The sequence below is a fragment of the Pantherophis guttatus genome, chromosome 4 (assembly GCF_059756535.1).
Source record: "Pantherophis guttatus breed Tessera chromosome 4, ASM5975653v1, whole genome shotgun sequence".
NCBI lineage: Eukaryota > Metazoa > Chordata > Lepidosauria > Squamata > Colubridae > Pantherophis > Pantherophis guttatus.
The window spans coordinates 156,671,777-156,685,130 of NC_142066.1; the positions used below are offsets into that span (position 1 = coordinate 156,671,777).

At 40.5% G+C, this 13,354-nt stretch overlaps 1 protein-coding gene across 3 annotated transcripts in view; it reads left to right on the top strand.

The window, feature by feature from the left end:
• The window catches only part of PTH1R (parathyroid hormone 1 receptor), a 91,990-nt gene that overhangs the window by 43,071 nt on the left and 35,565 nt on the right, over positions 1 to 13,354 (top strand). For all 3 annotated transcript variants that reach the window (XM_087893157.1, XM_087893158.1, XM_087893159.1), the window contains exon 2: positions 625 to 730. In XM_087893157.1, the coding sequence (XP_087749283.1) occupies positions 625 to 730 (106 nt within the window). The remainder of the gene's footprint in view (positions 1 to 624; positions 731 to 13,354) is intronic.

Here is a 13,354-nt window from a genome sequence, read left to right on the forward strand (position 1 = left end):
CGAAAGAAGAAAGGAAAAAAGGAAGGAATATAATGGAAGGAAGGCAAAAGAAGGAAGGAAGGAAAGAAGGGAGGGAGGAAGGAAGGAAGGAAAGAAGGAAGGGAGAAGGGAAGGAAAGAAGGGAGGAAGGAAAGAAAAAGAAGAAAGGAAAAAAGAAAGGAATATAATGGAAGGAAGGAAGGCAAAGGAAGGAAGAAAAGAGGGAAGGAAGGAAGGAAGAAGGGAGGGAGGGAGAAGGAAGGAAAGAAGGGAGGAAGGAAAGAAGGAGGGAGGAAGGAAGGAAGGGAGGGAGGAAGGAAAAAAGGAAGGAAGGAAGGAAGAAGGGAGGGAGGGAGGGAGGAAGGAAGGAAAGAAGGGAGGAAGAAGGGAGGAAGGAAAGAAGGAAGGAGGGAGGAAGGAAGGAAGGAAAGAAGGGAGGAAGGAAAGAAGGAAGGAGGGAGGAAGGAAGGGAGAACGGAGGAAGGAAAGAAGGGAGGAAGGAAAAAAGGAAGGAAGGAAGGAAGGAACTTTTCTACACACAAACACAAACTAAGAAAAGGCTCCCAACCACTTTATAAAGCACACCGCCAGGAAATTGCTCTGCAGTTGGGATCTCATGCTCTGCCTGTTCCCCCCCCCCCACAGGTGGATCCTGATGACGTCGTAACGAAGGAGGAGCAGATCATGCTGCTGTTGAAAGCCAAGGCCAAGTGTGAAAGACACGTGCAGGCAAAGGGACCGCAAGTGCCAGGTGAGAGTGCATCTGGTTTGTACTTTGCAACTTTCAAAGCCATTTTATTTTATTTTTTTTCCATTAAAAAATGAATGAATCTGTGATTTGGAGGATTAGCCAGGATAGAGTTGCCCAATCTTGGGCAGTCGAAGGTGAGTGGACTCCCAAGAATTCTCAGCCGTGGTTGTGGAACTATTGGGAGTTGAAGTCTGCAGACCCAAAAAATTGCCAACATTGGATAATCCTGGATGATAAGAAGAAGAGGAAGGACTGTGGTTTTCTTGCAGATGTTTCATGACCCCACTAGGGAACAGCATCAGTGTTAGAAGGGGAGGGGGTTGAGGAGAGGAGAGGAGGAGGACGACAACAACTGTGGGGTCTTTGATGGTCTCTCTGGGCTTCGTGGTTTCATGACCCAAATTGGTAACATAATCAGTGCTATATTTTCCTTCCTTCCTTCCTTCCTTCCTTCCTCCCTCCCTCCCTTCTTCTTTCCTTCCTTCCTTCTTTCCTTCCTCCCTTCTCCTTTTCTTCCTCCCTCCCTCCCTTTCTTCTTTCCTTCCTTCCTCCTTCCTTCTTTCCTTCCTTCTTTCCTTCCTTCCTTCTCCCTTCCTTCCTCCCTCCCTCCATCCCTTCCTTCTTTCCTTCCTCCTTCCTTCTCCCTTCCTTCCTCCCTCCCTCCCTTCCTTCTTTCCTTCCTCCTTCCTTCTTTCCTTCCTTCTTTTCTTCTTTCCTTCCTCCCTCCCTTCCTTCCTTCTTTCCTTCCTCCTTCCTCCTTTCCTTCCTTCTTTCCTTCCTCCCTTCTCCCTTCCTTCCTCCCTCCCTCCCTTCCTTCTTTCCTTCCTCCTTCCTTCCTTCTTTCCTTCCTCCTTCCTTCTTTCCTCCCTTCCTTCCTCCCTCCCTTCCTTCCTTCTTTCCTTCCTCCTTCTTTCCTTCCTTCTTTCCTTCCTCCCTTCTCCCTTCCTCCCTCCCTCCCTCCCTCCCTTCCTTCTTTCCTTCCTTCCTCCTTCCTTCTTTCCTTCCTCTCCCCTTCCTTCTTTCCTTCCTCCCTTCTTCCTCCCTTCTTTCCTTCCTTCATTCCTTCCTCCTTCCCTTCTTCCTTCCTTCCCTCTTTTCTTCCTTCCTTTGCGTTTTTCAGTCTTCTGTCCTCTCATTTCTATACATCTCTTCCTGTCACTTAGCAGAATACAGGCAGTCCTTGACTTACAACCATCCGTTTAGTGACCATTCGAAGTTACAATAGCATGGATAAAAGTGATCTGCCTGTTTTTCAACTGTTGTGGCATCCTCATGGTTATGTAATCAAAATCCAGATGCTTGACAACTGACTCGTAATTATGACGGTGTTGCAGTGCCTCGGGGGGCGGGGGAGGTCACGGGATCCCCTTTTGTGACCTTCTGATGAGCAAAGTCTGTGGGGGAAGCTGGATTCACTTAACAACCAGTTTAATTCATTTATCAACTGCAGTGATTCACTTAACAACTTTGGCGAAAAAGTCAGTTGTTTAAGTGAGCTGCGTCCCGTTTTCACAAAGTTTGTTGTTAAGCAAATCACTGCAGTTGCTCAGTCAGTCACACGGTCGTTAAGCGAACCTGGCTTCCCCATTGACTTTGCTCTTCAGAAGGTCGCCAAAGGGAATCACATCACACATACACACACCCGGACACACTGTGGAACCGTCGTAAATACGAGTCAGTTGCCAAGCCTCCGAATTTTGATCACATGACCGCAGGGATCCTGCAGTGGAAAAACAAAGGTTGTAAGTCCCTTTGTTCGGTGGCGTTGTAACTTCGGACGGTCACTAAACGAACTGTTGTAAGTCGAGGACTACCTGTAAAGAGGCAGCGGCTGGAGGAATCTTGCCCACCCCATCACTTGGGGGTCCCACAAGGCGTGTGATGCCGTGTTAGCCAAGTGTTCCTCCATCTCGGCCCCGCCACCCCCCCTCCCCTCCTCCCCCCCTCCCCCCCCTCCCCAGCCAAGAGGCTGCTAGAAGTTTTATTTTCTTTTCTATTTTGGGAGCTTCTTAATTGGTGCCAGATGAGTTGAGTCGACAAAGAACGAGAGGCAGAGCTGGATTAGTGAGTGTGCGGAGCGTGCGAGAGGGCGGGAGGGGGGGATGCGTGTGCGAGACACCCTCGGCCGGCTGGATTCTGCAGCTGTTCTTGCTTCGAACAATAGGACATATTTTAAGCAAGAATTTCCCCCTTTAACGCCTCTTGGAAATTTGGGGTTTCTCTCTTGCTAGGCAAACATCCCTGAAAAAACAAAACACGGATGGTTCAAACCACGTGAAATTTTGCTTTTCGACTGGTTTTCCCACGCTCTGAATCCCCCCCCCAATTTGAAGGAAGACCCTGGGGATTTCTCCTTAAATCAGTGTATTGGCCTGCAAGCTTCATACAATATGCAAGGGTTTTTTTTCCCAGTATATACAGTATAATGCAATGCAATGCAATGCAATAAATACAATGTAGAATAATATAATATAGTATAATAATGTAATATAGTATAGCATGGTATAATGCAATACAATACAATGCAATGCAATGCAATAAATACAATGCAGAATAATATAATATAGTATAATAATGTAATATAGTATAGCATGGTATAATGCAATACAATACAATGCAATGCAATGCAATAAATACAATGCAGAATAATATAATATAGTATAATAATGTAATACAGTATAGCATGGTATAATGCAATACAATGCAATGCAATAAATACAATGCAGAATAATATAATATAGTATAATAATGTAATATAGTATAGCATGGTATAATGCTATACAATGCAATGCAATAAATACAATGCAGAAAAATATAATATAGTATAATAATGTAATACAGTATAGCATGGTATAATGCAATACAATGCAATACAATAAATACAATGCAGAATAATATAATATAGTATAATAATGTAATACAGTATAGCATGGTATAATGCAATACAATGCAATGCAATAAATACAATGCAGAAAAATATAATATAGTATAATAATGTAATACAGTATAGCATGGTATAATGCAATACAATGCAATACAATAAATACAATGCAGAATAATATAATATAGTATAATAATGTAATACAGTATAGCATGGTATAATGCAATACAATGCAATGCAATAAATACAATGCAGAATAATATAATATAGTATAATAATGTAATACAGTATAGCATGGTATAATGCAATACAATGCAATGCAATAAATACAATGCAGAAAAATATAATATAGTATAATAATGTAATACAGTATAGCATGGTATAATGCAATACAATGCAATGCAATAAATACAATGCAGAAAAATATAATATAGTATAATAATGTAATACAGTATAGCATGGTATAATGCAATACAATGCAATACAATAAATACAATGCAGAATAATATAATATAGTATAATAATGTAATACAGTATAGCATGGTATAATGCAATACAATGCAATACAATAAATACAATGCAGAATAATATAATATAGTATAATAATGTAATACAGTATAGCATGGTATAATGCAATACAATGCAATGCAATAAATACAATGCAGAAAAATATAATATAGTATAATAATGTAATACAGTATAGCATGGTATAATGCAATACAATGCAATACAATAAATACAATGCAGAATAATATAATATAGTATAATAATGTAATACAGTATAGCATGGTATAATGCAATACAATGCAATACAATAAATACAATGCAGAATAATATAATATAGTATAATAATGTAATACAGTATAGCATGGTATAATGCAATACAATGCAATACAATAAATACAATGCAGAATAATATAATATAGTATAATAATGTAATACAGTATAGCATGGTATAATGCAATACAATGCAATACAATAAATACAATGCAGAATAATATAATATAGTATAATAATGTAATACAGTATAGCATGGTATAATGCAATACAATGCAATGCAATAAATACAATGCAGAAAAATATAATATAGTATAATAATGTAATACAGTATAGCATGGTATAATGCAATACAATGCAATGCAATAAATACAATGCAGAATAATATAATATAGTATAATAATGTAATACAGTATAGCATGGTATAATGCAATACAATGCAATACAATAAATACAATGCAGAATAATATAATATAGTATAATAATGTAATACAGTATAGCATGGTATAATGCAATACAATGCAATACAATAAATACAATGCAGAATAATATAATATAGTATAATAATGTAATATAGTATAGCATGGTATAATGCAATACAATGCAATACAATAAATACAATGCAGAATAATATAATATAGTATAATAATATAATATAGTATAGCATAGCATAGAATAATACAATACAATACAATACAATACAATACAATACAATACAATACAATACAATACATACAATGCAGAGTAATTTAGTATAGTATAATGATGTAATATAGTATAGCATAGCATAGCATAGCATGGTATAATATAGCATAATATATTATAGTAATATAATACATAAAGAACCCAGTACAAGATAATATAACAACACAATTCAATACAGTACAGTGCAATACAATACAATACAACACAATATAATAAAATAAAATACAGTACAGTACAGTACAATATAATAATGCAACACAATATAAGATGGTAGGATAGGACACTGAAGCACAACACAATGCAACAGTACAACACAACACAACACAGTACAGTACAATACAGTACAGTACAAGACAACACAATACATTGCAGTACAACCCAACACAACCCAACACAATACAATACAATATATAGATACAGAATATAATAATGATTTTAAAATGACCTGCAAGTTGACTGACATTCAGCAAGATTGCCCTCTTGCATTTTGGAGCAAAGACACACACACACACCCCAAAAAAATCACGGGAAGGCAGGCCACACCAGAAAAACAAAACTTTATTCCGGAATAAAACAATGTGAAGTAAATGGCCCACTTTTCAACAAATTGAACTGACTCAAAATTCTTTGTTTGACCCACAGATATCCTCTTCCCAGGAGGAATTTTTTTAAAAAAACAGACATTAGAAAGTCTACTTTTATGATGGCTAAATGTTTGCTATCAGCCTAAACTATCATTCTCTAGCAATGGTGGTTTGTTTAGATTGTTCCGTCCTGCAAACATTGCAGAAAAATGTCTCGCTGGGAAAATCTGCGGCGGCGAAGGGTTTTTATAAATGTCGTGGTGGTGTCCATGCAAGTTAAGCCCACCCCCTTTTAAATAAATATCACAGGTGGGATTCAAATAAAAAGGAGACAAAACTTGGGCTCCAAAATTGAGGACGCCATCTTGACTTTTTTTTTTTTTAAACAAATTTTATTTCATAGTCAGCATACATCATATACACTTAAACAAAAAATCAATCATATATATATATATATATAATTTTATTTCCCCCCTGCTCCCTTCCCCCCTCCTATCCCAACCCCCACCCCCCTCCCCGGACTTCCCAGAACAAATACAGGATAAAAACATTTAACAAGCCTTAATAAAAGACCCCACAAACTAACTATCTATAGATTTATCTATCACTTGTACTTTAACTCTCCTTGTTCAAAACAAAATATAACTTTTCTTGCTTAAAGGTAGTTAATCCCAATTAATTCAACAATAAACAAAACCAACTTGTTCCTCCACAGAATAACATTAATGTAAAACAAAATATACAATTTAAAGCCCTTGAAAATATATTGAGAAATCTATAACCTTAAATTTAACATCCAAAAGAAAGATTCTTTTTTTTTAATCCATTACTGAAGTAATCTTTCATGTCTTGACCATCTTGACTTTTTTGACCTCTGGGGACATTTTGGTCTTATCATCTGCTTCCTGCTCCTTGGAGATGCTGAGGAACAGCTGAAAACGTGTGGTGGAAATAAGGGAACAGAACCAATCCAATTTATATCTATATATCTATACATATAAACTATATAATTTTTATATATAAAACAACGGCACTGAAAAAGTTTTTCACACTTACAACCAAGAGAGAGAGAGAGAGAGAGAGAGAGAGAGAGATTTATAAAATGGTTGTGTGAAAAACGGTTATAAGTCACTTTTTCAGTGCCATTGTAAGTTTGAACTAAATGAACTGTTGTAAGTCGAGGACTGCCTGTATATACAGGCAACTGACTCATATTTATGACAGTCATAATTTCCCAGGGTCACATGATCCCCTTTCGCAAACTTCTGGCGAGCAAATTCAACAGGGAAGCAAGATTCACTTAACAACTGTGGCAAGAATGGTCGTAAAATGGGGCAAAACTCACTTAACAACTGTCTCGCTTACCAACTGAAATTTTGGCTCAATTGTGGTTGTAAGTCAAGGATTACCTGTATGCATGTAGTCCTTGACATACAGCCGTTTGTTTAGTGAACATTCAAAATTATAATGCCATTGAAGAAAATGACTTATGACCAGTCCTCACACTTATGACTGCATCATTCCCACGGTCACGTGATCAAAATTTGGGTGTTTGGCAACCAGGCACGGATTTATGCTAATTGCAGCAAGCCGGGTCATGTGATCTTCATTTATCACCTTCCCAGCTTGATTCACTTAGCAACTGAAATTATTTGCTTAACAACCGTGTTGGAAAAGATAATAGAATCAGTCACAACTCACTTAACAACCGATTCGCTTAGCGATGGAAATTCTGCTCTCCATCATGGTCCTAAGTCGAGGATTCCCTGTCAAAGAAAAAGGAGATTGATTGATCGATTGATCGATTGATCGATCAATTGATTGATTGATTGATTCATTCATTCATCCAATCAAAATTCATGGGCGGGGCTTCCTTGAAATCCTCCCGGGGCCAGGAGATGCTCCCTGCATTCCGATTGGGCCGTCAGGGAAGGACTGAGGCTTCCGATTGGTTGCTGGTCTTCTCTGTGTTTTGATTCTAGCAGGAGTAAAGTTGGAGAAAGTTTTTGCCCAAGAAAAGGTTTTTTTTGTAAGCAAATCTGGCCGAGGAGCGGGCTCAGTCATGCCTGCTTGGTCTGGGATTAATTAGCGTGAGCTAACGAGATGCTGGGAATGAAGTCAGAATTAATTAGGAGGAAATAAAGACACTGCACAAGAATGCGACAGAAGTGGTTTCAAGGGGAAGGAGGGCCCTGTTCTTTTTTTTTTTTTTGTAATTTAATGAGATCCTACAACTAGTCCTAATTCAAGCAAAGGGAGCTTTAGGGATCTATGCCATTTTCTGCAGCCAAACAAGCCCATTTGGATTTGGGTGAGGGTCTCATGCTTGAGCAGAGGGCTGGACTAGATGACCTGCAAGATCCCTTCCAACCAGGGGTGAAATTCAACAGGTTCTTGAGAACCGGTAGTGGAAATTTTGAGCAGTTTGGAGAACCAGCAAATACCACCTCTGGCTGGCCCCAGGAGTGGGGTGGGAATGGGGATTTTGCAGTATCCTTCCCCTGCCACGCCCACCAAGCCACGCCCACAGAACCGGTAGTAAACAGATTTGGATTTCACCACTGCTTCCAAACCCTGTGATCCTAAATTAGAGATCCTTGGGTAGCCAGAATAGATTATAGCAGTGATGGCTAACCTTTTTGCCATTGTGTGCCAGGAAGGGGGGGGCGGGGGAGGTTCACGCATGCGCGTGCCCACACCCATAATTCTATGCGCCCCGCCCTGCGCATGCGCGCCCAATCCCCCCTCCCCCCTTGCTCCTGGCCCGTTTTTCTTTGTCACCCGGCTCCAAATCCTCTCTATGCATCTGGGGAGGGCGAAAACAGCCTTCCCCACCTACCTCCAGGCCCTCCGAAGGCAGAAAACAGCCTGTTTCCCTACTTCTGGTGGGCCCAAAAGGCCTGAAAATCAGGTGGCCGGCATGCACATGCATGCCAGAGCTGAGCTGGCGTGCCCACTGATATGGCTACGCGTGCCACCTGTGGCACGCATGCCATAGGTTCGCCATCACAGGATTAGAGCAATGTTGCCCAAACTTGGCCAAGTAAAGGACAGTGGACTTCAATTCCCAGAATTCTCAGCCATGGCTATGCTGGCTGTGGAATTCTGGGAGTTGAAGTCTGCAGACCAAAATATGGCCAAAGTTGGAGAATGCTGGATTATGATGGAGGAGGAGGAGGAGGAGGAAGACTGTGGGGTCCTTGGTGCCCTCTGAGCTTGGTGGCTTTTCCTGCAGACCTTTCATGACCCAACTAGGTAACATCATCAGTGTTAAAGGAAGTGCGGTTTGAGGAAAGGAGGAGGAGGAGGAGGAGGTATGGGGAGGACCGTGGGGTCCCCGGCGTTGACTGTTGCAGCTCCTTTACGGGGTGTCTGAAGGGTGGGATCCTCATCGGTATGCAAATTGCAATGATGTAACTCCCTGTCTCCTGGTGATTGGCCCACAGTCACCCAGCTGTCTTTCATGCCTAAGGAGGGACTAGAACTCCCTGTCGCCTGGTGATTGGCCCAAAATCAGCCAGCCTGTTTTTCATACCTAAGGAGGGACTAGAACTCCCTGTTGCCTGGTGATTGGCCCACAGTCACCCAGCTGTCTTTCATGCCTAAGGAGGGACTAGAACTCCCTGTCTCCTGGTGATTGGCCCAGTCACCCAGCTGTCTTTCATGCCTAAGGAGGGACTAGAACTCCCTGTCTCCTGGTGATTGGCCCAAAATCAACCAGCCTGTTTTTCATGGGTAAGGTGGGACTAGAACTCCCTGTCGCCTGGTGATTGGCCCACAGTCACCCAGCTGTCTTTCATACGTAAGGAGGGACTAGAACTCCCTGTCTCCTGGTGATTGGCCCAAAATAAGCCAGCCTGTTTTTCATGGGTAAGATGGGACTAGAACTCACTGTCTCCTGGTGATTGGCCCAGTCACCCAGCTGTCTTTCATGCCTAAGGAGGGACTAGAACTCCCTGTCGCCTGGTGATTGGCCCAAAATCAGCCAGCCTGTTTTTCATGGGTAAGATGGGACTAGAACTTACTGTCGCCTGGTGTTTTGGTCCAAAGTCAAACAATACTCAGTAAACTTTTCTGGTATACCAGCTTAGGTGCATCTTCTTCACTGTCCTTCGGATATTCTTTCAAGGCTCTTTTTTAATTCTTCTTCTTCAACCGGATTCAAATCCATCCTCAATTCTCTAGGTGCCCTCTTTGGATTTCCCAGTAGAGACTGACATCCTGGGGTCTCCTGGTGGTGCCCCATCCAAGTATTTATCTGGCTCACCGCAAGGGTTGAATGCTTCCATTTCAATCCCTGCCTTTCCATATGCCGATTCAGGGGGCCCTCGAGTTACGACCACAATTGAACCCGATATTTCTGTTGCTAAACGAGACATTTGTTAAGTGAATTTTGCCCCCAAAATACGGCATTTCTTGCCACAGTTGTTAGTTAACCTGGTTGTCAAGTGGCTTCCCGTTTGATTTTGCTTGTGAGAAGGTCGCAAAAGGGTATCATACAGCCATCAGCCGTCATAAATATGAGTCAGCTGCCAAGCATCCAAATTTAGATCCCCTGGCCATGGGAATGCTGAATAGTCGTAAGTGTGAAAGGCTAAGGTCACTTTTTCCAGTGCCGTTGTAACGTTAAACGGTCACTAAATGAAATGTTATAACTCGAGGACTACCTGTACCATTTTATATAACGATTTCCTTTTGTATTAAAAAGCAGGAGAAAAAAGAGATGCAAAATTTCAAAGCCTGGGCAAATGATGAATCTGTTATGTTTATTTTCTGCCTTTTGGCAGGACGAAAAGAAAAAAACTTGGACAGAAACGCAGTTTAATGGTAATTAAAAGCCTGGAGAATTTCGTGCATTTATTGTATGGATGCTAGCAGCGTCTTTAAAAAAAAAACAAACGGGAGGAAATGGATTTTAAGGGGGAGACATCAAAGAGACCTAAATTTTCTCTAATGCAGGCAGTCCTCGACTTACAACCTCAGGAGGGAGCAGAATTTCTGTTGCTAAGCAACACCGTTGTTCAGCGAGTTGCACCCAGTTTTAAGACCTTCCTGTTGTTAAGCGAGTCCCACCCGATTTTACAGCCTTTTGGCTGTCATTATTAAGGGAATCGCACCGCCGTTAAGTGAATCCAACTTCCCAGAAGGTCACAAAGGTCAATCGTGTGACCCCAGAATGCTGCAACCGTCGTAACTACGGCTACCAAGTGCCGAAATTTTGATCTTATGATAGAGACGATGCTGCGACCATCATATGTGTGAGGACTGGTCATAAGTCACTTTTTCAGTGCTGTTATGACAGCCGCTAAACAAATGGTTGTAAGTCGAGGACTACCTGTGAAGCTCAAGATCCAGGTAGTCCTCAACTTACGACCATTTATTTAGTGACCGTTCTCACACAAGGACTCCACCTTGCCTTTCATTAGGGAATGTACAGCTCATCCTCAAGTTACGACCATAATGGAGCCTGCCCATCACGGTCATAACTCATAAAGCGGGTCATGTGACCGATCTGATTTTACAACCTTTTTTGCGATGGTCGTTAAGTAAACACAGTGGTCATTAAGGGAACCCATGGTTTGCTCTAGGCTGGTTTTGCTGAAAATCAGAAATAAATGTGGGAGTTTGGCAAAACCGTTGTAAAACGCGACTGTGTGTGACTGCAGGACACTGTAAATGACAGTCGTGATTTCGAATCTGGGTCATAAATACAGGTAATCCTCGACATACGACCGCAATTCAACCCAAAATATTCTGTTAAGAAGTCAATTTTGCCCCGTTTTACGACTTTTCTTCCTTTCTGTTAAGTGAATCACTTAACGGTTGTTAAGTGAATCACTGTGGTTGTTAAGTGATTAACAGGATTATTAAGTGAATCCAGCTTCCCCTTTAGCTTTGCTCACAAAAGGGGATCACTGACCCTGGGACACTGTTACCATTAAGCTATTGCTTAACGCATTGTAAGCCGCCCTGAGTCTCCGGAGAAGGGCGGCATATAAATCAAATTAAAAAGACAAACAAACAAACAAAAAAAAAAAACGTCATAAATACGAGTCAGTTGCCAAGCATCCGAATTTTGTAACCAATGGTTGCAAGTTCGAAAAATGGTCGTAAGTTACTTTTTTCAGAGCCTTTGTAACTTCGAACAGTCACTAAATGAACTGTTGTAAGTCGAGGACTATTTGTACCCACAAGTAGGTCCATTGTGACTTCGAATGGCCGCTAAGCGTTGAAAACTACCAATAACCAGGGTGGATAAAAATCAATGATTTTTTTAAAAAAATAAAAAAAACAGATTTTTTTTTTATTTAAATCGGATTTTTTTGATTTTTATCAAATTTGTTTTAATAAAAAACTTTGGGGGTAAAAATCTATTGTAAGATAGTTTTCTATTTAAGATACATAAATAATTTATGTATCAATTAGCAATTTTATGATGTTTGTGTGTCTATATTTTTCTTGACTGTACACCGCCTTGAGTCCTACGGGAGAAAGGCGGTATAGAAATATAATAAATAAATAAATAAATAAATAAATAAATAAATAAATAAATAAATAAATAAATAAATAAATAAATAAATAAATTTAGTTTATTCATCATGAAATGGAGCTTAGTTATGTAGCAGGAGGCTGTATATTCTGCAACACTGGGACTATCGGTGAGTCAACAGTGGGTCAAAGGAGGAGCAGAGATGACAGTTGCTCTTTAAAAATTATGATTTAAATCGAGTTGATTTAAATCAAGCCTTTTTACTAGTGATTTAAATCATGATTTAAATTGTGATTTAAATCAACTCGATTTAAATCAAATCCACCCTGCCAATAAGGGCAACCAGCCGCCTCATTCTGGGGTCACGAATCCTGCAGCATCCAAGGGGTTGGATTAGATGACCTCTTAGGTCCCGGGAGAGCCGATTCCCATCTGGAAAAGCATCCCGTCTCTTCCCACTTTTCCTTCCCGCCCCGAATCCACGAAGAGAAATGCGTAATTGCTTCAGAATGCCTTTTAATCGTTCACACTCGGCATCTCCCATCTGGAACTGGTTGCGTTCTTCTCAATTTGTCAGTCTTCCTGCACTTAAATTCGTTCCAGTCCATTTCGGCATGTTTATGACGGTTTTTTTTTTTTTATTTAAAAAAAGGAAAAAGAAAATAATAATGTTTGCATAAGAATTCCGAAGGCAAAACAAGCAACGGGGTGAATACTTTGGGGTAGTTTTGAAAAAGGATGCATTAAGCTAGTGTTAAGGATTGCACTGAGAACGGGAAACGCTCAGGCTCGAATTTATTCTCTCGTCTACATTCTCCCTGCCTTCCTGTTCAGCCATTTCTATTTCTGAAAATAAAAAGAAGAGAGAGAACATTTGTGGCTCAGGGTTGACAAGGAGTGGCTGGGCCCTTTGTGCTCTCTGAGCTGGGTGATTTTCTTGCAGACCTTTCATGACCCAGCTAGGGAACTTCATCAGTGTTAGAAGGGAGTTGGTTTTGTAGAGAGGAGGAGGAGGAGGAGGAATTTGGAGTCTTTCATAGTCTCTGAGCTTGTTTGTATTCTTTGACATGTCCGGTAGGTTTGCCAGGTGTCCACTCTTTGAGCGGACAGTCCACTTTTTTCACATTATGTTCACTATTTTTTTTCACAAAATAGTGGACATTTTTTTTTATTCAAAAGCTTTATGA